At 40.2% G+C, this 26,703-nt stretch overlaps 1 protein-coding gene across 1 annotated transcript in view; it reads left to right on the top strand.

Annotated features, from left to right (window-relative positions):
- The window catches only part of LOC108708487 (glypican-6), a 644,360-nt gene that overhangs the window by 406,332 nt on the left and 211,325 nt on the right, over nt 1-26,703 (top strand). Inside the window, exon 4 of the mRNA XM_041582431.1 lies at nt 22,943-23,108. Coding sequence (XP_041438365.1) covers nt 22,943-23,108 — 166 coding nt within the window. The remainder of the gene's footprint in view (nt 1-22,942; nt 23,109-26,703) is intronic.

Raw genomic sequence — 26,703 nt, 5'->3', positions numbered from 1 at the left:
AAAATATAAGCACTGGGCTACACATAGTTTAAATGTTTGATCATTTTCTCAAAACATCCTCTTTTAGATGTGTAGTTTATTCATACACTTCGTGGAAATGATAGGATAGGCTATAGAAATGCTTGTGCTTGGAAGATGTCAAGAGATTTGCGAGAGTTCGTGTGATCCCATTTCTAGTTAGCAGAGCAGATGTTTCATTTATTACACTGAAATGAGAGGCTGTGATAGACTTTTGCAAGGCAATTAATGACTGCACTGGATAAAGATTTTAGGTTACATATTAGTTTAGAGAAATTCATGTTTTATTTAGTTTTTTCCTACGGAATCGTATGGCTTTTGAGAGCAATATGCAGCCATAATGTAGATTATTAAAGGGTTCCTGAAACATTGCTTTGTGTATTGTAAGGCAGTGAAATATGCAGCTGCAACTGTGCGTTACTATAATATTATAATGGCAATATGAACATTAATGATGTGTATGTGTGCCATTTATAAAACTTGGTGTTTTCCAATCAATGGGGTTATAAACCATTATACTGTTATATTGATGGCATGGAATAGAAACTGGTTGAATTTTTCATGTTAAAGAAAATTACAAAACCGTGAATAAAGCTGCCCATACAGATAAAGTCATACAAAAATTTGTTTTGTATGATTTTCGGGCCATGTGTCGATTGGCCCGACATTTTTAGTACCATGGCAATCGCACAGTTTAGAAGATTTCCATTGGGTAATATTAATAATAATATTATTAATTATAATATAACATAATATTTTGCATGTATTGCCTATCTGACAATATCAATGGACGACTGTCACTATTATTTGTCAGACCCATGGAAGAAAAGCACTATGTAAATAATGATTTCTCACATTTTCTTAAGTGAGAGTTGAGAGGTAAACTATAATACACCAAAACTCCTGGGACCCTTGTTCATTCACATTTGACATCCCTGTGCCAAACACTAGGGCCTAGCCCCCACTTCCTAGCAAGCATCTTTCTGCAAGCTGTGACAACATTCCCAGCCTAAAGGTGGCCATAGACTTAAAGATCCGCTCGTTTGGCGACATCGCCAAACGAGCGGATCTTTCCCCGATATGCCACTAAACTGCGTGGCTATATCGGGGGCAATTCGAGCGTTCGGCCGTATGGCCGAACGATCGAATTACGATGCGCCAAGCGGCTCTGACGGGTCAGTTGGGTAAAAATCCAACCTTCCCGATCTATATCATGGCCAGATAACGATCGGGATGACCCATCGGAAGCCGCCATACACGGGCAAATAAGCTGTCAAATCGGTCCAAACGACCGATATCGGCAGCTTTATCTGCCCGTGTATGGCCACCTTAATCCTACACCATGCTGCCCTGCTCAAACAAAGTGCAGAACAGGTTTCCTTACTTTGCTAATATGTTTTCCTATTTTGTCCTCAGTTACTGTGTGACCTCCCCTCCTACCAATCCCAATACTACATATTAACTGCCAAATTCCTGCCTGCCCATCCTAATACAGTCAAGCTCATACCCTTAAAGGCACAGAGCCCCATTCCAGATCTCTTTTAAGAACAGTTCAGTAATATACACAAGAAAAATGTCTGTACAAAATACAAAGTAGCCTTTTTTCTCAGTACTTTTAGCTAAAAGATATCACAATGGGTTTGAGCCCACAGGTGCTTGCCCCATTGCAAGGGTGAGAAATGTAAAATAAAACATGGCAGTTTGCATCATGCATTTTTTTTAGACTTTGCGCCTTGCCTTCCCTAGTGTTAATGATGACCAAAACTGGGAAATTTAAATGAAATGCATTGGCATCATTGTATAGTCCATTATGCTACAACTGTTCTTAATAGGAATCAAAAGCCTCCCATGTTATTATTATTATTATTATTATTAACATGTATTTATATAGCGCCAACATATTGCGTAGCTCTGTAAAGTAAATGTGATTATACAACAAAATCATATGAATTATATACATATAACATATGGTGTTACAAACATCACAATTAATACCGGTACAAAAATGTGAGGAAGGCCCTATGCATAGGCATACAGTCTAAAGGGAAGGGAGTAATACACAATGTGTGGGTGTGGGCAAGATCGAATTAAGTGGGTGAGAAATGTGGTACTGTATGTGGCGTTGCGTTTGGTAGTTAAGCAGAGTGAGGGTAGGCTTCTCGAAAGAAGTGCGTTTTAAGAGATTTCTTGAAAGCAGAAAGGTTGGGAGAAAGTCGGACAGACCGTGGGAGAGAGTTCCAGAGAAGGGGTGCAGCCCTTGCAAAGTCTTGAATGCGAGCATGTGAGAAGGTAATGAGAGAAGAGTTGAGTAGCAGGTCAGTAGAGGAGCGTAGTAAGCGATTGGGTGAGTATATAGAGATGAGTTCAGAGATGTAGGGTGGGGCAGAGTTATGAAGTGCTTTGAAAGTCAGTGTCATTAATTTGAATTTGATTCTGAAAGGTAGCGGAAGCCAGTGCAGGGATTGACAGAATGGCGAGGCAGAGGAGGAACGGTTGCTGAGGTGTGTGAGCCTCACAGCAGTGTTCATTATGGACTGGAGGTGACAGTCTCTGGAGGGGAAGGCCAATTAAAAGAGAGTTACAGTAGTCTAGATGTGATATGATGAGAGAGTGAATAAGAATTTTGGCAATGTTGCCAATTTCTTCCAAATATTTCTTCCTCCATAGATAGATGGACAGGGAACTCTGATCTTGTTGGTTCACGTAGCAGACATATTAATGATGTAGGTGCAAAATGATAAGTGAAATATGGTATGAGCCCACAAATGTTGCAAAACAGTTTGCATGTTTTATATTACATGTATGTCTTATGCATACTATCATAATTTCCCTGTATGTGCTCTATTCTATAAATGGCATTCTGAAACATTTATTATGCTGACACACATACAGGACATGACTAGTGCACCTTGGGGGCAATGTATTCTCCATACTAAATAAAAGGTCATCACTGTGTCTAAGTTTATATAAGAACCCAATTGAATTATAAGTTTCTGAGAACTGCACTTTTCCTTTTGGTGTTATCTGCTAGAGAGACGTTCCTGTTAAGTAAAGGAAAAGGAATGGGCCAGAATAAAATACCATAGCAATAAACATGACTTCAATAAATGAATCTTCCAGATTTTCTAGCTCTCCTCAGTTCAACCTTATAGTTTAGCTATAGTAATGCACTGCCACAAATCAGCAAGTCTCTTCCTTGCGGTTTATTTTGCTCTCTTCATTACATAGTTACAAGATTAAATCACCTTCAAAAAAGTCCATCAAGGTCAACCCCTACAAATGAAAACTCAGCATCCATACACACACCCCTCCTTACTCTCAGATAAATTATATATACCCATTGTCAGGGAGCCGGGAGCCCCCTCTGGGGAGTAGTCCAGATCTAGGAGGAAGCCCCTCACGAGGAATCAGGGTCGTGGTATCCAGGGGTAAGGCAAGAGAATAATCAAAGTCCAGGCACAGGTCAAAAGACAGGCAGAATACAAACAAAGTTCAAGGCCAGGCAGGGGGTCAATGGCAGGCAGAGAATCAGCGAAGTCCAGGTCCAGGCAAGGGGTCACAACAAGGAATCAGGCAGATAAGCAGAGGAAACAGCAAGGGAACCCAGGAATACTCAGGGAACAGAATCCTATTTTCGGGCGCCATCTTGGCGCCTCAGGCGTCCTTTTATATTCGAATTTGGCGCCCTTGCGTCAGCGTCAGCGCGCCCGCGACCGTCGCGCCGCGCTGACGTCACGGCGCCGGCGTCGGAACCCACGTGGGTTGCCTGGGCGCCGCCATTTTGGATTCTTCGCCGACGGGAGCGGACGCGACTCCTCGCGCTCCCGGCGGTCTTGACAGTACCCCCCCTCACGGGGGGCCTCAGGACCACCGGGACTTGGTTTCTGGGGAAACTTGGAGTGGAAGTCTCTTACCAAACGAGGAGCATGCACATCACGGTGTCCCTCCCAAGAGCATTCTTCAGGGCCAAAGCCCTTCCAATGGATGAGGTACTGAAGGGACCCTCTGGAGATTCTGGAATCAAGGATTCTCTCCACCTCGAATTCTTGTTGACCCTCCACAGAGACGGCAGGAGGAGGAGATTGGACATCAGAGAAACGGTTAGAGATGGTGGGCTTCACCAGGGAGACGTGGAACACGTTGGGGATTCTCATCTCTGGTGGGAGTTGAAGTCTGATGGCTACGGGGTTAATTATCTCCAAGATGGGGAACGGACCCAGGAACTTCGGACCCAACTTGGGAGATGGCACCTTCAAGCGAATATTCCTGGAAGAGAGCCAGACACTATCACCCACCTTGTAGGGAGGAGAGGGCCTTCTACGGCGATCCGCGAAAGTCTTGTGGACTAGAGCACTCTTCTCCAGATTAGACTTGGTTGCAGCCCAAATAGCAAGCATATGGGCTGCCAGATCATCTGCAGCCGGGACGTCCGACAACACGAAGTCCTGAGGAAAGGCTTGAGGGTGCTGTCCATACACCACCATAAACGGAGACCTTCCTGTGGAGGAATGACATGCATTATTATGAGCAAACTCCGCCCACGGGAGGAGGTCAGACCAATCGTCCTGGCAAAGAGACACGTGGTTCCACAGGAACTGTTCTAAAGCTTGGTTCACACGTTCAGCTGCCCCATTCGTCTGCGGGTGGTAGGCAGACGAAAATTGAAGTGTTATTCCCAAATCTTTACATAGGGAACGCCAGAACTTGGCGGTAAACTGGGTGCCTCTGTCGGAGACGATCTCCACCGGGAAACCATGCAGGCGGAAGATGTACTTAATAAAGAGTTGGGATAATTCCACCGCAGAGGGTAACTTCTTCAAAGGAATGAAATGGGCCATTTTGCTGAAGCGGTCAATAACAACCCAGATCACAGTATTCCCACCGGAGGGAGGAAGTTCGACAATAAAGTCCATAGAGAGGTGCGTCCATGGACGAGAGGGAACCGGCAAAGGCTGTAACAACCCGCTGGGGCGGGAATGGCTAGGCTTAGAAGTGGCGCAGACATTACAAGCAGCCACAAAGTCCTTTACATCCTTGCGGATATCAGGCCACCAGACTAGGCGCCTCAAGAGTTCAAGGGTCTTGGCCGGACCAGGATGTCCAGCTTGCCTGGAGCAGTGGGTTTGTTGTAGGATGGCCAGGCGAAGTTCTGGAGGGACGAAGGCCATGCCAATCGGAGTATCTTGAGGAGCCAAGGACTGCCCAGCCAGAATCTGGTCGGCAAATTGGGGATACAGGGAGGCAATGATCTTGACTGGTGGAATGATTGGTTCTTGCCTCTCAGGGTCACGGTCCACCGGAGTGAAGCTACGAGACAAGGCGTCGGCCTTCAGATTCTTGGAACCTGGGCGATAGGTCAAAACAAAGTTAAATCGGGAAAAGAAAAGGGCCCACCTGGCTTGCCTGGGATTTAGCCTCTTGAGGGACTGTATAAACTCCAGATTCTTGTGATCTGTGAAAATCTGGACAGGAATTTCAGAGCCCTCCAGGAGGTGACGCCATTCTTCAAGGGCAAGCTTGACTGCCAAGAGTTCCCGATTCCCGACATCATAGTTCTGCTCTGCGGATGAGAACTTCTTGGAGAAAAACGCACAGGGGTGCAATTTCCCATCAGTGGAGTGTCTCTGAGACAGGATAGCTCCGGCTCCGACTTCAGAAGCATCAACTTCGATGCAGAAGGGTAGTGCAGGATTGGGATGTCGGAGAACAGGAGCGGAAGTGAAGGCCTCTTTCAAGGACTGAAAAGCTTCTATGGCAGATGGAGGCCACAGGCCGGGTTTACCCCCTTTCCGGATGAGGGCCAGAATAGGTGCAATGCGGGAAGAGAACCCCCGGATGAACTGTCGATAATAATTAGCAAATCCGATGAATCTCTGGATTGCCTTGGTACTCAAAGGGAGAGGCCACTCCTGGATGGCCGACACTTTCACGGGGTCCATCTCAAATCCCTCTGGAGAGATAATGTATCCTAGGAAGGGGATCTTGGATACCTCGAAGACACACTTCTCCAACTTGGCGAAGAGAGAGTTCTTCCTCAGACGAGAGAGTACCTCCTTCACCTGGGAGCGATGACTTTCAAGGTCCTTGGAAAAGATCAGGATGTCGTCCAAGTATACGACTATGAACCTTCCTAGGAGATCTCGGAACACATCATTAACAAACTCCTGGAAGACGGCAGGGGCATTGCATAGGCCGAAGGGCATAACGAGATATTCATAGTGCCCATCCCGAGTGTTGAATGCCGTCTTCCATTCGTCACCCTCCCGGATGCGAATGAGGTTGTAGGCCCCCCGGAGATCCAACTTGGAGAAAATCTTTGCCCCTTTCAGCTGGTCAAAGAGCTCAGCAATCAGGGGCAGGGGGTACCTGTTCTTCACGGTGATCTTATTCAGACCCCGATAGTCTATACAAGGCCGAAGGCCTCCGTCCTTCTTCTCCACAAAGAAGAACCCAGCCCCTGCAGGAGAGGTAGAAGGGCGGATAAACCCCCGCTGGAGATTTTCTTGGATGTACTCCTTCATAGCGGTAGTCTCTGCAGGAGAGAGAGGGTAGGTGCGCCCTCTGGGGGGCATAGCTCCTGGCAGGAGTTCAACCGGACAGTCGTAGGAGCGATGTGGGGGAAGGAACTCTGCAGACTTTTTACAAAACACATCGGAAAATCCCTTGTAAGTGGAGGGCAAAGTCTTTAATTCCGCAGAGGAGACATTCACCTTCTCGAGGGGTTTTGGCGGAAGGCAATGTTGCAGGCAAAATAAACTCCAACGAGAGATCTGCCCAGTGGACCAGTCTATGGTGGGGTTATGCAGACGTAACCACGGAAGACCCAATATTACTGGAGTAGAAGGACAGGGGATGATGAAGAATGAAAGTTTTTCTTGATGCAGCGCCCCAACTTGTACAGATAGTTCCGCCGTGAACTTTGTGACGAATTCAAACTCCAGGGGTTTGTCATCTATGGCGGTAATTCGCAGGGGTGAAGACAATGGAAGCAGGGGAATCTTCATGCGTTCGGCAAAAAAGGCATCCATGAAATTGCCATCCGCTCCGGAGTCGAGGAAGGCCCTTTCGAAGATAGACTTACTTGCCAGGTGAATCTGCAAAGGAAGGAGAAGTCTGCGTGAATTTTCTTGATACTTCTCCTGAGGACCTCGAGTGATGCCCCCTACATGAGAAACCTGAGACATACCTCGGGGTACAAAACTCTTGGCTTTGGCAGGACAGGCGTTGGCAAAATGGGAATGCCCACCACAGTATAAACAGAGACCTGCCATACGTCTTCGGAGTCTTTCCTGCTCGGAAAGGCGAGTCTTTCCTACTTGCATAGGTTCCTCCAAGGGAGACGTCGACACATGAGTCACAGGAACAGCGGGTGTTTGCAGAATCGGCCTTTGAAAGCGAGGGGCCAACATGGGAGAAAATAGTCTGCTGCGCTCTCTCTCCACCTGGTGCTCTCTGAGACGAGTGTCCACCTTAATGGATAGAGCGATCAGCCCTTCCAGGGTGTCAGGAGTCTCTCTGGAGACGAGATCATCTTTGATGCGGATGGATAGGCCTTGGTAGTATACAGCCTTGTAAGCGTCATCACACCAGGAAGTCTCCGCCATCAGTGTTCGGAAGTCTATAGCATACTCATTGACACTGCGGCTTCCCTGCCGGAGCTGCAAGAGACGGGCAGGGGCGTTCGTAACCCGACCTGGAGCATCAAAGACTATACGAAAAGCTTGGAGAAAGTCTTTAACATCAAAAGTCAGCGGGGAATTCTTCTCCCAAAGAGACGTTGCCCACTCCAGTGGCTTGCCTTCCAATCGAGGCATCACATACCCCACCTTGGAACGCTCACTTGGAAACTGTGTGGGTTGGAACTCAAATTGAATTTGGCATTGCGTGGCAAATCCCCTGCAGGCTTGTGGGTCCCCACTGAAACGAGGGGGAGGTGGAATGCGAGGCTCACCTGTCGGGTAGCTTGTGTTCGTAGGGGCTGCCGCCATGGGGGAATCTCCAGTAGGTGGAGCAGTGGAGGGCGCAGAAGGCACTTGAGCTAGCAGGACATCGAGTGCTTGCCCAATGCGAACCTGCTGGTTTTCGTAGTCCTCCATGCGGGATGCCAGTCCGCGGAGCGCTCGTCCGACATGAGGTGTGGCTTCCTCAGAAGGATCCATGGCCCGAAAATAATGTCAGGGAGCCGGGAGCCCCCTCTGGGGAGTAGTCCGGATCTAGGAGGAAGCCCCTCACGAGGAATCAGGGTCGTGGTATCCAGGGGTAAGGCAAGAGAATAATCAAAGTCCAGGCACAGGTCAAAAGACAGGCAGAATACAAACAAAGTTCAAGGCCAGGCAGGGGGTCAATGGCAGGCAGAGAATCAGCGAAGTCCAGGTCCAGGCAAGGGGTCACAACAAGGAATCAGGCAGATAAGCAGAGGAAACAGCAAGGGAACCCAGGAATACTCAGGGAACAGAATCCTATTTTCGGGCGCCATCTTGGCGCCTCAGGCGTCCTTTTATATTCGAATTTGGCGCCCTTGCGCCAGCGTCAGCGCGCCCGCGACCGTCGCGCCGCGCTGACGTCACGGCGCCGGCGTCGGAACCCACGTGGGTTGCCTGGGCGCCGCCATTTTGGATTCTTCGCCGCCGGGAGCGGACGCGACTCCTCGCGCTCCCGGCGGTCTTGGCACCCATATCTATACTGACTTTAGAATTTAGTACTTAGAATGAGAGCTATTGATTTAGTTAATTGTGAATTAAGGGTCACATGTATCAATTATGTATCGGTTATGTTTTAATCTTTTGTTATTTTTTCACACGTATCACACTGAACTAGTTTGCCTTTGAAATGTGTGGTTGAAACTCAGAGCCATTTCATACCCACTTCATTTCAACCTTTTTGTACCTTGACTATAAAATTTAGTATCACAATAGCCTTTGATATGATGTCTATCCAAGAAATCATCCAAGCCACTCTTGAAAGCATTAACAGAATCAGCCATCACAACATCACCCGGCAGTGCATTCCACAACCTCACTGTCCTCACTGTAAAGAACCACCTACTTTGCTTCAAATGAAAGTTCTTTTCTTGTGGCCTCTGGTACGATGATCCACTCTAAGGGTAAAAAAGGTCCCCTGCTATTTGTCTATAATGTCCTCTAATGTACTTGTAAAGTGTAATCATGTCCCCTCACAAGTGCCTTTTCTCCAGAGAAAACAACCCCAACCTTGACAGTCTACCCTCATAATTTAAGTCTTCCATCCCTCTAACCAATTTAGTTGCATGTCTCTGCACTCTCTCCAGCTCATTTATATCCCTATTAAGGACTGGAGTCCAAAACTGCACTGCATACTCCAGATGAGGCCTTACCAGGGACCTATAAAGAAGCATAATTATGTTTTCATCCCTTGAGTTAATGCCCTTTTCTATGCAAGACAGAACTTTATTTGCTTTAGTAGCCACAGAATGACACTGCCCAGAATTAGACAACTTCTACAAAGACCCCTAGATCCTTCTCATTTAAGGAAACTCCCAACACACTGCCATTTAGTGTATAACTTGCAGTTATATTATTTTTGCCAAAGTGCATAATCTTGCATTTATCAACATTGAACCTCATTTTCCAGTTTGCTGCCCAATTTCCCAACTTAGACAAATCACTCTGCAAAGTGGCAGCATCCTGCATGGAACCTATCGTTCTGCACAATTTTAGTATCATCTGCAAAAATAGAAAAAGAAACTTTCAATGCCCACCTCCAGGTCATTAATTAACAAGTTGAAAAACAAGGGACCTAGTACAGAGCCCTGCTGTACTCCACTAACACTGGTCCAAAAAGAAAATGTTCCATTTACCACCACTCTTTGTAGTCTATCTTTTAGCCAGTTCTCTATTCAGGTACAAATACTATGTTACAGACCAACATTCCTTAATTTAACCAGTAACCTTCTATATGGCACTGTATCAAATGCTTTAGCAAAGTCTAAGTAAATCACATTCACTTCCATCCCAGAACCAAGGTCCCTACTTACCTTCTCATAAAAAGAAATGAAGTTAGTCTGGCAAGATCTATTATGCATAAAACCATACTGGCACAAACTCATCGTATTATGATTTGCTATAAAGTCCAGTATCTTCTCCTTTAATAAAAGCTTTCCTACAACTGACATCAGACTAACTGGCCTATAGTTTTGAGGCTGAGAACAGGATCCCTTTTTGAATAGCGGCACCACGTTAGCAATTCGCCAGTCTCTCTGCACTATGCCAGACCTCAAAGATTCCTGAAAAATTAAGTAAAGAGGTTTGGCAATCACAGAGCTAAGCTTGCTAAGTACCCTGGGATGAATACCATCTGGCTCTGGACCTTTGTTTATCTACCATGAATCATTAGTTGTATTATTAGAATTGGCACTATAAAGAAGAAACCTTTCATTAACTGGTTCCTCATTTGTGTAGACAGATGAAAAATATGTGTTCAGAATGTGCGCTTTTTGTTTGTTTTCATCAAACAGCTGACCTCCCTCTGATATTAAAGGTCCCACCCCTTCCTGCTTCATTTTTTTTACTACTAACTGTTTGCTGCAATATCCTTTTCAATATACATTTTAGCTTGCCTTATAGCTTAATGCATGATTCATTGGCCTCCTTGTACCTTATAAATGATTCAGCTGTCCCAGCTAACTTGAAAGCCTTAAAAGCATGCCTTTTCTTACCCACCTCAACACCAACACTTCTATTGAACCAAAAAGGTTTTGCTTTGCAACGAGGGGCATATTCTAACATGTATATTTTTTAAGCAGAATTTTAAAGACTTCCCATTTTTGTTCTCTGTTTAACCCTGTGAAAAGCATTTCCCACTTAATATGTTGCAGAGATGCCCTTATAGTGTCAAAGTTTGCACGTCTGAAATTTAGTGTTTTAGTTACTCAGAGAAAAGTACACTGGCACTCACGGCAATTCAAGCAGGGAGGACCCCTTGCGTGTTTATTCACAGGAACACGTTCCTGTGAATAAATACGCAAGGGGTCCTCCCTGCTTGAATTGCCGGGAGTGCCAGTGTATTTTCTCTGAGATTAATTGGGAGGGTGCCGATCCCTCCAACACCGAGCACCAGGCATCCAGAATTGAAGGCCAGGGTGTGCGAGCAGGCCTACTATCCAATAGTGTTTTAGTTACTCCCTTATAGAATTGCTTCTGCAACAGAATCTCAAAGGAGACCATGTTATGATCACTATTCCTTAAATGCTCACCCACACAAAGGTCCAAAAGAGAGTTATTCCAAGTAGGTTCCTGAAAGAGTTGGAATAAAAAGTCATTCAGCATATTTACAAACCTACTAGCTTTTTCTGTCTTGGCAACCCCATTACCCCAGTCAATTAGTTGCATCCATATGATATTCAGAAATAAGGGCAAAAAATAATTAAGTACATAAATACATGGCTACTTTGTCTGCAGTCTTGAGTCTTGAGTAGCAAATTCATTTAGAAAAAATATTCACTGTTGCTTCACTTCCAGCTGGGTATGGAACAATGCAAACATTATGACGAACAGCAGCTCAACACAACTAAAGTGTAAAATCATGTCAGATGGAATTAAAAGGAAACATGAGCGAACAGGCTGAAAAAAGGAAACATGAGAGAACAAGCTTATATGAAGTAATGGGCAGCAAAATAAAGCAAGCTGCATGCTGTTGTACTATAACCAATAAATTGCTGATTTATTAAAGATTAAATGGAGAATCTTTACTGCAATGATGATCAAATTTGCTGATTTTAATCCTTTGGCTAATTCAGTTGATTTAATTAAATAAGAACATCATACTTACATGTTCTGAAAAGTAATGGTATTGATGTGGTAAAGTTTTTGTTAACTCCATAAAAAAGAAATGAAGAAAATTGTCCTAGTACATCATACGCACTGCGAAATATGTTGGCGCTATAAAAAAATACATGTTAATAATAATAATAATAATAATAGTATAAAATACAGTTATGCAGTTTATTATACAGAATGCCTGGAACCTGGGGTTTTTCAGATTAGGTTTTCTTAGGATTTCTTTATCGTACCTTAAATCTACTAAAAATATTTTAAAATGATAAAGAAAAGTTCTTTTCCATCCATATGGATTGATTCTACCTTAGAAACCATAAAGTACAAGGTACTGTTTATTTTTAGAGGGAATGAAAGGAAATTAGTAAAAAGAAAATGTATTGACTTAAATGGAAGATTGCTGTATATCAGATAGGAGTTTCTGCATAATGGATCCAATACCTGTTCCATTAAATAGTATAATGTAATTGTTTAGCAGTATAAATTAGTAAAATTCATTTCTCTTGTTTGTTTTTTTGGTATACCTTGCTATTATTGTTATGATTCCTTAAATACCAGATATTCAAGAATTTGTTGCCTGTTATGATGTGGTCGTTTTCTGGTCATAACATGGCCATTATACAGACAGAGCCAGAGGTATTGAAATCCTGTAGATGTATAGATTTCTTAGATTCATACATATTTATGTATTGTGAACCATAGTTTTTATGTGATCACTGTTACATTAAAATTAAGGAAACAAGAAACAAACAGAGAAAACAATGAGTACACAAAGATCTGAGGAAACTGTGGGCAGGTGGCCTTTAAACTGTCAAAGGCTGTTGATGTCCTGTTGTTTGAAAGGGACTCAAGCCAAGAGCTCTCCACTTTAATATAAGCATGATGATCTACACATCTTGTCATTTCCACTTATGTATCATAAGAAAGAGCGTGACTGATAACAGGAAGCTTCTGATGTTATTAAGAATGGGTTACAAAAGCACTGATCAAAGGTCATTCTTCAGCCTCCTCAATATGAAATGTTATATACCTATACCCTGTAATTAAAAAAAAACGAATGACAGTCACTAGACATCCTGGCAAGTTTCTAAAGAACATCTGGTGCATTAACTGGGGAGTTTTAATGGATCTATTATAATAATAATTATACATATTTTCATAATGGTGATCATCAATTGTAAAGCAGTATTTGGATAAGCAAAAGTCTGCAGAAATTCCCAATTATGTTTGTGGTATATAGGTTTAGCCACAGGCTTATACATAACTTATATTACTATGCATGCTCATGAATAAATAGTGATAGAAAATAGCTTTCTCATTCAGTTTTCATGGATCATTCTATCTGAAAAATAAATGGATTTTGCATTAATCTCTCTTTTCAACTGCTCTTTAAGTTTGAGAATGCAGCAGAATAATTAAAGAGAAAAGGGGGGTCATAAAAGTTGTTGAGTTGTTTTTTACTTACAAGGAAACTAAAATTGTTGTATATAAGGCTGTTTAATAGTTTTAATGCATTCAGTCAAACAGTAGCAGATTTGGAATAAATTCCAATAAGCTAGCGTGCACTTTCCTTTAAACTCATCAGTATTGACCTACAAATATTTGAGATCCGTTATTTATTCATTTCAATTCCTTTAACTTGTTGCCTTTTAATAAAACATAGCTTGTGCCTCAGACACTGGCTCACCCCCTGAGGGGTGAGATTTTGTATCAATCACATTGTTATGTAGATTTAAACTTTAGAGACGCATATTTGTTTTATTCATGTTTATAGCATTTACAAAAAGTAATCTATGACTATGTGCATGAAAGCAATACTTGTCATATACTTATCCAAGACAGGATTGGACATTTCATAGAAATTAGCATTTTATATCTTCCATTCCATTGGTTCTCTGACTTATTCAGTTAAATCACCCATTAGAGGTTCAACGTTTGGCCCCTTTTAGTTCATAACAAAGTCATAGATATGGGACAACAAAAGTGTATCAATCATTCAGCCATAGTTCCAAAATATCTATGAGAGCAAAGATGTTTTATTTTTAAATTTCAACATATTTGACCATCAAGCTGGGCTTTACTTTCACTTTGCTAGTGAAAGAGACTGACGCTGGAGCTCACTTGCACTCAATCGCCAGGCCAAGTTGCGCTCTGGCGAAAGGACGTTACTGGGACGTAACTGCGCAAATTCACTAAGATTCGGATTTTACTGAACGTTACCTCTTGCGCCAGACTTGCCTTCACCAGCTCAGACCAGGCAAAGTGCAATAGAGTAGATAGGAGTTCCTCAAAATTTAGTTGAAAATTAAGTCCCAAAAAAACGCTGGTGTCTTTTCCTTTTTTCAAGGTGATAGGCTGCAGAAGAGTGTAAAAATTTTTTGGGGTAACCCACTTCCCACCTACATTTCCTAACATATGGCACATAAACTATACACTGGGCTCATGTTTAGGGCATCATACCAACTCTATTTTATTTTATTAAGCTTCCCTGGGCTTAAGTAATGTAATTAATTTGCTGCAACATATACGTCCATTTAACTTTAACTTCCCGCCATATGCAAATTAGCCAACGGTCGCTCAACTTCGCTCTGCTTGTCGAATAAACACTAGCGCATCTTCGCCAGCATTCGGCGCCCGGGACGCAACTTGGCATGTTAGTGATTTAGCATTGTCTGATTGTATTTTCGCCTGGCGAAGTGTTGCCCTGCCTGCGAAGCCGTCGCTGGCGAATTTACCCCTTGAATTCTCACTTGGAAATTGCATATACTCGCTAATTACATATTTTACAAAAAAATTAGTAATGATATCTTCTGTGCACTGTTACTTTTTCATAACAGAATATATTGTACTGTGCATATACATTAATGCTCTGATTTTCCTGACTGTAATAGCTATTAACAAATCTTAATAATAGGAAAGCAATAGTATTATTTTTGACACAATTACTTTTTTTGACAATTATAGCTTTATTCAAGGAGAAGCAATAAGAAATGTCTTATTTTTCCCACAAAACATTTGAAATGATCTTGTGAAATACAAGTACAGTACAACAGGCTTGTTAAAAGGTTCCATTGCAAGGTAATGGCAAAATAAACAGTTTGAAATTGTATCCAAACAATCGAGTCAGCAGATGAGCTGTAATGCCCTTTCAGTTTTATTTGTAGTAATTTGTCCTTGCTTCTAGTCTTTGGTGGTGCGCGTAAGTTCATGTTTACACTTACTGTAACTGCCACCATCCTGCTATTAAAATATTGGGTTACATCATTAAAACGAGTTTAGTTACACTGCTTTATTTATTTTAAAGACATAATTAGATCTAATTTTATAAATCAATGTATTGTGTTATACCAGTCACTATAAATTCTACCATGGTTTTTGTTAGAATGCACACTTTATTTTACTAAGGGTCTTTTAAAAAATCTGATTATTTCACTAGACATTAAGAACATTATCTATACGCTCTGCAGTGGTCGCAGCCACAGTGCATTAGCATGATGTCCTGAACTGCTTTTCAGGTTCATGAACTATGAGACTTAAAGCAAACTTAGATAAATATGAATTTGCTCTATAATTAGTACATACTATAAACATATACTGTAGATTTATACAAATTGGCATTACTATAATATAAAAGGTAAAGCTTCCTTAGTGGCTAATAGTGGTGTGTGGGTCAGGGAAAAACTCAACCAGCACCTGACCATAACCAGCAAAACCTTAACTCGCACCTAACCCTAACCTACAAAATGTTACAAAAGTAGGACCCACCCCTGTATATACGTCTTCTCACTCTGTCGAGTGGAGGAGTGTACTTTGCTCGGTGTGACCCACACCCAACCCTGACCCACAATAGTTGGTTAAATTTCAAACGGAACTCACCCAACTGGGAGTCAACCCACGGTCACCGTAGGTTTCAGGTCAATCCACACATCACTAGTGGCTAAGTAACCCAATTAGACCTATCAGTAGCCAACTTCCATGAGCTCCACCTATGGAGCAAAGTTGCTAAGTACTGTAATTCTGGAGAACACCTTGTGAAATCAAAATACCACAACAAATTCTGCCATCTGGTTTAGCAATAATTAATCAACTACCCAGTTGATGATACACGTATACTTTCATGAGCATGTCCAGTTTTGCATTGATTACATAAAAATAATCATTTCAGCCTGTAGAATAAGATGGCTTTCCCAGGTCCCCTATCATTAAGAATGTTGGGGTCCTCTACAGCATCTTCGTGCACAAACATGTATGTGGGGACAGGAATTTGTTAAGTGTTTTCATAAATTGTGATGGTGAATAAATGACTTGTAACAAAAAAAATGTAAAAACGAATTTGAGCTTTGATAAAGCTACCCCCATACAATGTAATAGCATGGACATGATTAGTAGGATGAGAAACAAAAAGTGAGAGAAAAAAAGTATTTTCTTGCCAATTAACACATATGTTAAAGGTGCACTTTACACTAAAGATTATGGTGTACCTACTTTTCTCTATCATGAAATTTTTTTAAAAAAAGTATGGTAACCTTGATACAGAAACCAATTATCCATAAAGCTGTGAAATACAGGAAGGCCATCTCTCACTTCATTTAATCAAATAATTTTCTTTTTCTCTAAGTTAAAAAAAGTACATTGTATTTGATTCTAACAAAGATTTAATCAATCCTTATTAGCGATAAAAAAATCTTAATGGGTTTGGTGGGGGGCCTGGTTGGTAGGGTATTAAGTACACGAGCAACAACATTTGCATATCACTTTGTCAAATAAATCAAATAATTTAAAAGCCACAAATGTTGACTGCAAATTGTCAACATAATGCTAACTTGGATTGCCCCTTTAATGAAGTGTATTTTTTTTTTAATCAATCATCTCAGTTCCTGTTTGTTTCTTTGTAATAAAACAGTAAAAGTAACCTCCAAGACATTTAAATACTCTACTTAGATCTAGAGATGCACCGAATACAGGATTCCGTTTGGTATTCAGGCCAGGATTCTGCCTTTTTCAGCAGAATTTGGATTTGTGCCTGGCTGAAAATTTTAGCCACAAGCTGCTTTTTTTCCCCTCCCCACCCTCATTTGCATATTCGGTATTCGGCTGAATCGGAGGTTTGGATGAATTAACAAAAATTAAATAAACCCAATCAGATTGATCAATGATATCTTAGCAAGGTACTGATTTATAATTACAGAAAAAAGGAAACCATTTTCACAAATTTGAATTTATTAAATTTATCTTTCTGGATAAGTGATCCCATTCCTGTTTCAGAAAGTGTGAACTGTCTTAACAGTTTTATTTTTTAACATTAATAAATAATCACTGCTATGCCCACTCAAATAAATTTAAGATATACGTATTTCATATATAGACGCATATATGTATATATAGGGACTGTTTTGTGGCCATTTAACTATTACAAATTAAACATCCAAATACAGCAGCATGCAAGGGATTGACAAAGTTTCAGCAGAAATCCTTTTTTGGCTTTTACTATATATATAAAACATGTAATCAGCTAGCAAAATCATAACCATAGAAAAGCACATGACCTGTATCTCTACAGACACAGAATCACTATGGGCATTCTAAAATACTTATAATACAGGTATGAGATCCATTATCTGGAAACCCGTTATCGAGAAAGTTCCGAATTACGGTCTTCTCCCATAGGGGCAGATTTACTAAAAGGGTAAAGTGACTATCGATAGTGAAAATTTGCCAGTGTGAAGTAATTTCCTTACTTCACCAATTTACTAACGGTTGCTGGCGTAACTTAGCTAACGAAGGAGATAGACTCTAGCAGTACTTTGCTCCCTTACGCCTGATGAAGTTGTGCTCTGGTGAATGGATGTAACTACGCAAATTCAATAAGATGTGAATTTTACTGAATGTTACCTCTTGCGCCAAACTTGCCTTCACCACCTCAGACCAGGCAAAGTGAACTAGAGTAGATAGGACTTCAATAAATAGTTGAAAACTTTTCAAAGTCCCAAAAAACGCTGGGGACTTTTCATTTTTCAGGGTGACAGGCTGCAAAAAATCGTAAATTTTTTCTGGGGTACCCAGCTTCCCCCTTACATTTCCAAACATATGGCACATAAACTATACACTGGGCACATGTGTAGGGCAATATAACAACTCTATTTTATTTTATTAAGTTTTCCCAGGCTTGTGTAGTGTAATGTATTGGCTGCAACATATACGTCCATTCAACTTTAACTTCCCGCTGTATGCAAATTAGGCAACGCTAGCGCAACGTTTCTTCGCTTGCCGCAGTAATGCTATCACTACTTCGCCAGTGTTCAGCGCCCTGGATGCAATTTCGGATTTTAGGGAATTAGCGTTGTCCTGGCAAATCTACGCCTAGCGAAGTGTTGTGATGTGAGCGAAGCCATCGCTGGCAAATTTTCTGAGGTTAGTGAATTTGCCCCTCAGACTCCATTATAATCAAATAATCCAAACTAAGATATAATTAATCCTTATTGGAAGCAAAACCAGCCTATTGAGTTTATTTAATGTTTACATAATTTTCTAGTAGTCTTTGGGTGTAAAGATCTGGGAAACCGAATCTGTTTAGAGTGAGAAGGGCTAAAAGGAGCCAAAAAGCCCTTCACTATATCCAAATTATGGAAAGAACCATCATCCAGAAAGCCCCAGGTCCCGAGGATTCTGGATAATAGGTCCCATACCAGTACATGGTAGGTATGCTTTATACCTGATACATACTGATACAATTATAGAGAAGGATAATATTTCCAAGACTTTGTGTTGGTAATAATATGCAACGTTATATATAATAATGGATGCAAATATGATAATAGTGAACACAGTAGCTTGCTATAGTGAGCGTGTTCGTCTCTGTGCAAAGGACAACTTTATTTTTATTTTTAGACTTATTCTATGTATCCGTGTATTTGGATTTTGGTTTGAATACATTCACTGCTAACAAAATAAATCTGCAATGTCGGTTCCACATACACGGATACGAAACTGCATCTATTTTACAGTAGAATCACAAACAACAATTCTCTAAAATATAAATGTAGCTCCAGAGCTTTTTTTTTTGCTTCTGCTTTGATACAAAGGCACAACTATTTCTTTTCCACACTTACTGCAGAAGTGTCCCTGAACTGTTTTTCCTGTCTTTTTCACTTCTTCTCATCACATATACCTCCGCCTAAAAACATACAATGATATACCATTCAAGGCCTGTTGGGTTTAAGTCTGTCAGGCATAGCTATGGTTTAAAGCATCACTCTAGGTCTCCTGACAGGAAGAACTTCTACAGTGTATCAGCTGCTGTAGTAAAGTCAAAAACCCAGGTGAAGAATTAAATCAGGTACAACCAAACTGTACTAGAAATATTTATACATGAACCTTCAAAGGGATGATTTTCTATAAATCAGTGGCCAAGGTAACGGCCTCAAGTGTTCCATTTAATTCACTCAGAACAGAAAAAGTAAGAAACGCTTTATACATTTTTGTATTTCCTGAGATGTGTTTTTGTCAGATGTGTAAGCTTAATTCATAGTGCTTATCTCTTATAATATATTTCCTTTTCCAAGTTTCTACCAGATCACTCTACCGTACTTTGAAAAGAACATATAGCAACACGAAGTCTAATGTTTCATAAATATCAGCTAGGATATAAACATTTTTCATTTGGCTAGACAAAAGGGCATTTACTTAATGGCACACATTGCCATGTGTTTTGTCTGTAATACAAGATTTGTCCCCAGTATGCATTTATAATTGCACCCACTGCTATCCTGTAATTAAGAAGGCAAAATATTGAGGAGCATACAAGCAGACACAACTTGCTGCCACCATGTAAAGGGTTCTTTGTGGACAGCCCATATGTTCTGACTTGTACAGTTGTAGTTGTTACTACTCATTAGGCACTAGATGGGACAAGGCATATTTTGAGTAAGTGATGTAATGTACTGTAAGTAATGCCAGACTAAGGCAAATACAGGGTTTTCTTGTGCTCAAGAGCACTGTATTGTTTCCCTTGTAATGGCTATGTTAACAAAAACACAACTGGCATAAGGCACAATAACCTACCTGCAGTGCAGCAAGGCATTTGTGATAAAATCTACTCACCCTGGTGGTCCAGTGGTGCGGCAGGGACGCCCTCCGCGCCATCTGCGGGGACCCCTGCCACGCCAGTTGCTCTATTTATTGACCTGCGAGCGTCTGACGCAGACGCGCTTTGGCACAAAACTGACTCTATAAAAAGCTCAGTGGGGCTTCTAGTCTTTGCCAGTGATAGGATCTGTTTCCTGTGGTTCCTGAGCTTAAAGCTATCTCTTATCTCTAATCTCTTATTCTGTCCTGTTTTGACCCCTGTCTGGCTAACGACTATTCTGAACTCCTGATTCCTGACCATTGCCTGTTATACGACTACCTCTTCCGCTGAATCCCTTCTGATTGATTACCCGGTTTGACCCTTGCCTGCTTGACTATGCTTGTTCTCTGCCTGCCCTGACCCGGCCTGTCCTGACTACGATTCTTCTTTACGACTTGTAATGTGACCTTCTGCCCAAAGACTCTTGCCTTACAGTTGCGCCCCTCTGCTTGTCTAGAACCCCTCACCTTGCACCTCTCGTTTTAAGACCTGGTGGCCTTTGGCTCCTCCCGAAGCCAAAGGCGGCTGCTACAGGCAGAAGCACGAGCCTAGGCCAATGTGCTTGGCATTGGTTCTAGATTTAGGGTGCCAACCGTTACAGCATTAGCACAAGTACTAACTAATTAGCACCCTAATTAGCATTCACACTTACCCTTTGAATTGTAAAGCTTCATGAACATTTAGCAGCCATGCAATACCAAACATTGTACTTCAACTTCTACTGATGGCTGATTCTGTTTATGATTTTTATATTGTATGGTTCAAAGCCCAAAAAAAAAAGTTCATTAATTAAATGCAATTGAATTTATAGAAGCAACAGTTCCTATGCAGCCCATCTTCTTTAATTTAATAAATTAACAGCATTATTTAACTGCATTCTAATAATGTCCGAATGTGTTTGTTTAATCCTTTTATTCCCTTAAGTGCAATTATCATTTCTTTTCTCCAACTTATCTTAATTCTTCCTTTTTTGAGTATTTTTTTCCTACTACAGGTATGGGGCGTGTTATCCAGAATGCTTGGGACCTTGGGTTTTCTGGGATAACAGATCTTTGTGTAATTTGGATCTTCATACTTTAAGTCTATGAGAAAGTCATGTAAAGATTACATAAACCCAATAGGATTGCTTTGCCTCCAAGGATTAATTATATCTCAGTTAGGATCTAGTACAAAGTACTGTTTTATTATTACAGAGAAAAGGGAAATCATTTTTACAAATATGAATTATTTGACTAAAATGGAGTCTATGGAGATTGCCTTTCCACAAGTGGGAGCTTTCTGGATAATGGGTTTCCAGATAATGTATCTCATACCTGTACAGGTATGGGATCCATTAAACAGGACCCCATTATCAGAAAAGCTCCAAATTACGGGAAGGTCATCTCCCACAGACTCCATTTTAATCAAATAATCCAAATTTTTAAAAACGATTTCCTAAGATATAATTAATCTTTATTAGGGGCAAAACCATCCTATTGCATTTATTTAGGGAGTTATTCATCAAACATTGGGTTTTAGAGGTTTGTGAGGTTTTATATAACTCAGATGAACTCTCAACTCAAAATGTTTTCTGGAAAAAAATTGAATCAGTGAAAAGCCTGAAAATTTAAATTTATCAACTTTTTCTGCTGAAAAAAATTCAAATTGCTCTAATTAATCGAGGTTTCGAGCAAAACTCACCGAAAAGACCCTAAACATCATGAAAGCTACAAACATCTTCAAATGGTTCAAGGGACCTCTACCATTGACTTCGACATGGCCTCGACAGGTTTTAGCTGGAGTATTTTTGGATTGTAGTTATTTCCAGGTTCGGGGTGTAATAAATCTTGAAAACTGCAGTTTTTTTAAACAAAATTCGAGTTTTGACTGAAAAATACCCTTGAAAACTCAGGTAAAAATCAACTCGATACTTAATAAATAACCCCCTCAATGTTTATATGATTGTTTAGTTAACTTAAAGCATGGAGATCCAAATTATGGGAAGATCCTTTATATGGAAAATCCTATATCCCAAGCATTCTGGATAATAGGTCCCAGACCTGTATTTCCTTGAAGGCATTTATTTACCCTTTTCCCCTACACAGAAGGCCATTTCCCATAGATTCCATTTTAATCAAATCATTACAATTTTTAAACCTTTTAATTTTTTCTATATAATAATAATTATTATTATTATTATTAATAATAATCATAATAATAATAATAATAATAATAATAATAATACTACAGTACCTTGTACTTTATGCTAAATAAGATATCATTGATCCTTACTGGAAACAAAACAATTCTATTGGGTTTATTTACTGTTTAAATTATTTTAACAGACAAAGTATGATGATCCAAATTATGGAAAGATCCCTTATCTAGAAAGCCCCATGGTTAGAGCATAACAGGTCCCATACCTAATTTCTATGGGGCAAATTCACAAAATTATCGCCAGCGAATGATCCGGACTTTTGAAGGCGATCCCACGTTTTTTACAACTTTTATGACTTTCTGGCATACAGGACATGATGTCACTGAAATAAGATTGACAAGGATGTAGCTTCATCTTATTAGTTTATCTGGTCTAAGGTGGCAAAGGAAACTCTGGCAAACATTCTGTAAAATTTGCACTTTAGTGAACTTGTGGAGTTTGCCTGAGTGAAAATTCGCCTGGCAATAGGGCGTGAAACTACACTAGCAACTGTCTCTTTCACTAGTGAATTGTCCTCTACTCATGTTAGTAAATTGGTGATGTCCCTGTGGATTGGATTTCAAGTGAAATTTTGCTATTGATGGCAACTTTGCCCTTTACTAAATCTGCCCCTATGTCTGTTATAGGGGAGATAGATTACTGATAATATTGAAAATAAAAATCAAAGTTGACTTGACATTAGTAATTTTAATTTATTGAGATATGCTTGAACTATATTAGGTTGTATATTTTTTATATAATTACAGTATTGGATAACATTTTATTTTTATCTTTGCTTATATATTTTTACAGATCAGTCCAAACCCTGGGTGCATTCGTGCATTAATGAAGATGCTGTATTGCCCTTACTGTCGTGGGCTTCCTTCAGTGAGACCCTGCAGCAACTACTGTCTCAATGTAATGAAAGGCTGTCTGGCGAATCAAGCTGACTTAGACATTGAGTGGAATCTTTTCGTAGGTATGGTAATGTTGTTCATATACAGATACCTCTGTGATACAAGCTTTCATTATTATCTTTTTTATTTTATATTTATTATACTAGTTTGGAAAGTAAAATTAATTTTATTGCTCGCGCCCTGGCAAACCTTCTATCCATTGTAACAGGTAGGAAAATTAATGACTCATTCAAGAATCTGTATTATGAATGTATTGCTTTGACCACGGGTTGTATCGCAATTCTTGCAGTTACTTTTTAGCAAAATCAATTAAATTTTAACACGTTATTAAATGTGCCCAATAACTTAATTTTCATGGTTTACTTTGTGTAATATGAGATGACTGTACAGTACAATTATATTCTAATGCAAATGAAACTTTACTTTAGGGCCCTTAAGAATCAAACACAAAGTTAATAAATGCTATTAAGTATGAGTGGAAGATTCTTAATTAAATGTATCTATGTATGAATCACTGATAAATCTAAATGTGTTACATATTTGACATATGTTTGAGGGCTTAAAACTGTTTCTGCTAAAATATTGCTTTAGCATTTCTCCTCTAGATTTCTCAAGCTGTTTGCATTGAAATAGAATTGGATGTGGAATGACTTTGAACGTGCAATGATGGTGTGCTAGTCTTACAAAGTGACAGAGCTAACATTGGTAATAAAACTGTAACTCTGGGGGCAGGCAACCCTGGACATGAAAGGTACTTTATTTTCTCAAGAGTGGTTTTGAAAAAACTTTAAAAAAATAATTTATTGTGAAGAGCAAAAGGCCCTATTTAATAAAAAAAATAAATAGCATTGTGAAAATACCTGGTTTGGTAAACATGTATCACAAATGATGGTTATTGACAGGCATTTTATTCCGTTCCTATTTTTATAAAAGTTGTTAAAAAAAATTACAGCAGCTGAATGTCATTTGGTTTCATAATGAACTTCCCAGTAATGTCAATAACTAATCATCATGAGAATGCAACTTAATATGATGTTGTGATGATTATCCTTCAAGTTATCTGCAACAATGCAGTATTTTGTTTCAGGATACCCTGCTACTTCCATCATATATCGCTGCAATAAATGCCAATGACAGTTTGCACCTGTTTTTTTCACATAGCACATTGCACCCCCCAGATGTGTCCAGATACACTTATTTACTGGACTAACACCCTGCTACTTCCATCAGCTTGAAATGATACAAATAAAAGTTAAGTTGCTCTCTGGTGAAGGCATGGAGTGTTTTCCAGCTGAGTGCTACGCGATATGTTGGCGCTATATAAATACATGTTAATAATATTTGCTTACCATTTTGTTTGTGTCTTAAGTGAACCAAATATAGTTTGTTCTATTGTGGAAATATTGCAGTGGGTTATAGAAGATAATCATATTATACACGTACTTTTGATAGAAAGTATATTTATTTAGCATTTTATGAAATAGATAGACATAGATTATAGACAGAATCAGCTATGCATAAGCATATGTATTTTATGTTAACTACCACACCTTGCGTATTACTCCCTTCCCTTTAGACTGTATGCCTATGCATAGGGCCTTCCTCACCTTTTTGTACCAGTATTGATTGTGATGTATGTAACTCCATATGTTCTATGTATGTAATTCATGTGATTTAGTTGTATAATCACATTTACTTTACAGTGCTACGCAATATGTTGGCGCTATATAAATACATGTTAATAATAAATAATAATAATAACTACAGAACAGACTTTAAATAGTGAGTGGAAGAACTTAAAATGTGTTATTGATTATGCACTATTTCACTAGCTTTTTCAAGTTATTCTCCACCCACTTAGGGATCTCTTTCCTCTTGTCTTAAAGGGGAAGGAAACCTCGTCGGCGCTAACCCCCCTCCCCCCTCCCGTGTATTGCCCCCCTCCCTCCTCCCCCTTGACCTACCCCTCCCGCTGGGCAAATGCCCCTAACTTGTTACTTACCCTTCTGCGCAGGTCCAGTCCAGGGAGTTCACAGGCGACATCTTCTTCCACGCGATCTTCTTCCTCCTTTGACCGGCGCATGCGCAGTAGGATCGTTTTGCCGGTACGATCTACTGCGCATGCGCATGACTTTTGGCGCATGCGCAGTAGATCCGTACCAGCGAAACGATCCTACTGCGCATGCGCCAAAACGCCGGTCAAAGGAGGAAGAAGATCGCGTGGAAGAAGATGTCGCCTGTGAACTCCCTGGACTGGACCTGCCGCAGAAGGGTAAGTAACAAGTTAGGGGCATTTGCCCAGCGGGAGGGGTAGGCCAGGGGGGAGGAGGGAGGGGGGCAATACACGGGAGGGGGAGGGGGGTTAGTGCGACGAGGTTCCTTCCCCTTTAACCCTTAGCAATTAATATCTTTAGCACAGTGCAAAACAGCAAAAAATATAGCAGATTGCACCCCTACTTTTGCACCCTTCCATACACTTTGTAAATTACTTTTTAATACTATTAAGAAGGGACATACCACACATCCATTTATAAGGGAGGGGTTTGTTCTTAATCACTTACAAGTACATTTTGAAAACAAATAGCAAGCTACTAGAGCTCATACTTAAAAGCAAGAAATAAAATAAACAAGTTAATCCCTGCTGTAGCTTGGAAAGATCAAGCTACAAAAATTCTTCTACAGGAATGCTGTTTTTTTTTTCAAAGCAAATAGAATACTAAATCCTGAAAAGCAATAAGCGATCACTTGGGATTTGTTGTCAAGGAAGCAATTTGAATTCAACGTTAGTTTACAAATACTGATGTCAATCACAATGTGATTATATATCATCTGTGTATTAGCATTCAAACTTTAAATCATGCTGTTCTTCAAATAAAAATGTAAAGAAAAAGCACATAAACTGGGGATATCACTATAATTGCTAAATGCACTTTTCTGTGCTATTTTGACATTTTTTGTATTTACTTAACATGTGCTTTAAGATAAATATTAATAAACCACATTTTATTGTAAGCCAAAGCAATTTATTGTTACCTGTAGACATATTAGCTAGTCTTAGTAATAAATATTTATAGGCACTACACAAGAGGATGTATTTTATGTATTCTACACAATTAATACTCACGGTAGTTGGTGTGTTGCGGGCATGGGGCTGCATGCTGTTAATGTAATATACAAATAACAGGAAGTACACACTATGATCCGTAAGTCAATATAAACTGTCAAGCATGCCATCTGTTGTCTAGCTGGGCAGTTTGCAGCTCACAGCAGTTGTTAGCAATTCAACATGAAAACTTGATTCCTCAGTCACAAATGTTGCTCTTAGCCAAGTGACCCAAGGAAGTGTGTCACTTGGCACTTGGTGATAGGGTTTGTACCATAGGGGTTTATGTTATTTAATCTTTTTGTACCTTATATTGAAGGGAAGTTACTAACGCGGAGTTATGCTAAAGGTAATAATGCAAGCTAATCCATTTTTTTACATGAATAAACATTTTCTATATTGTTAGGCATCAACTACATCTGCAATACCAACACATACTTTTCTGTTGATCAGATATCAGATATCAGATAGTCCATAAATTGGTCAGTATAATGCAACATAAAAAGTAGAGTGAGCATTTTATTGAAGCTATGGTCAACTTATTCTTCATTATG

The sequence above is a fragment of the Xenopus laevis genome, chromosome 2L (assembly GCF_017654675.1).
Source record: "Xenopus laevis strain J_2021 chromosome 2L, Xenopus_laevis_v10.1, whole genome shotgun sequence".
Lineage (NCBI taxonomy): Eukaryota > Metazoa > Chordata > Amphibia > Anura > Pipidae > Xenopus > Xenopus laevis.
This window is presented reverse-complemented; position numbering and strand designations above follow the sequence as displayed.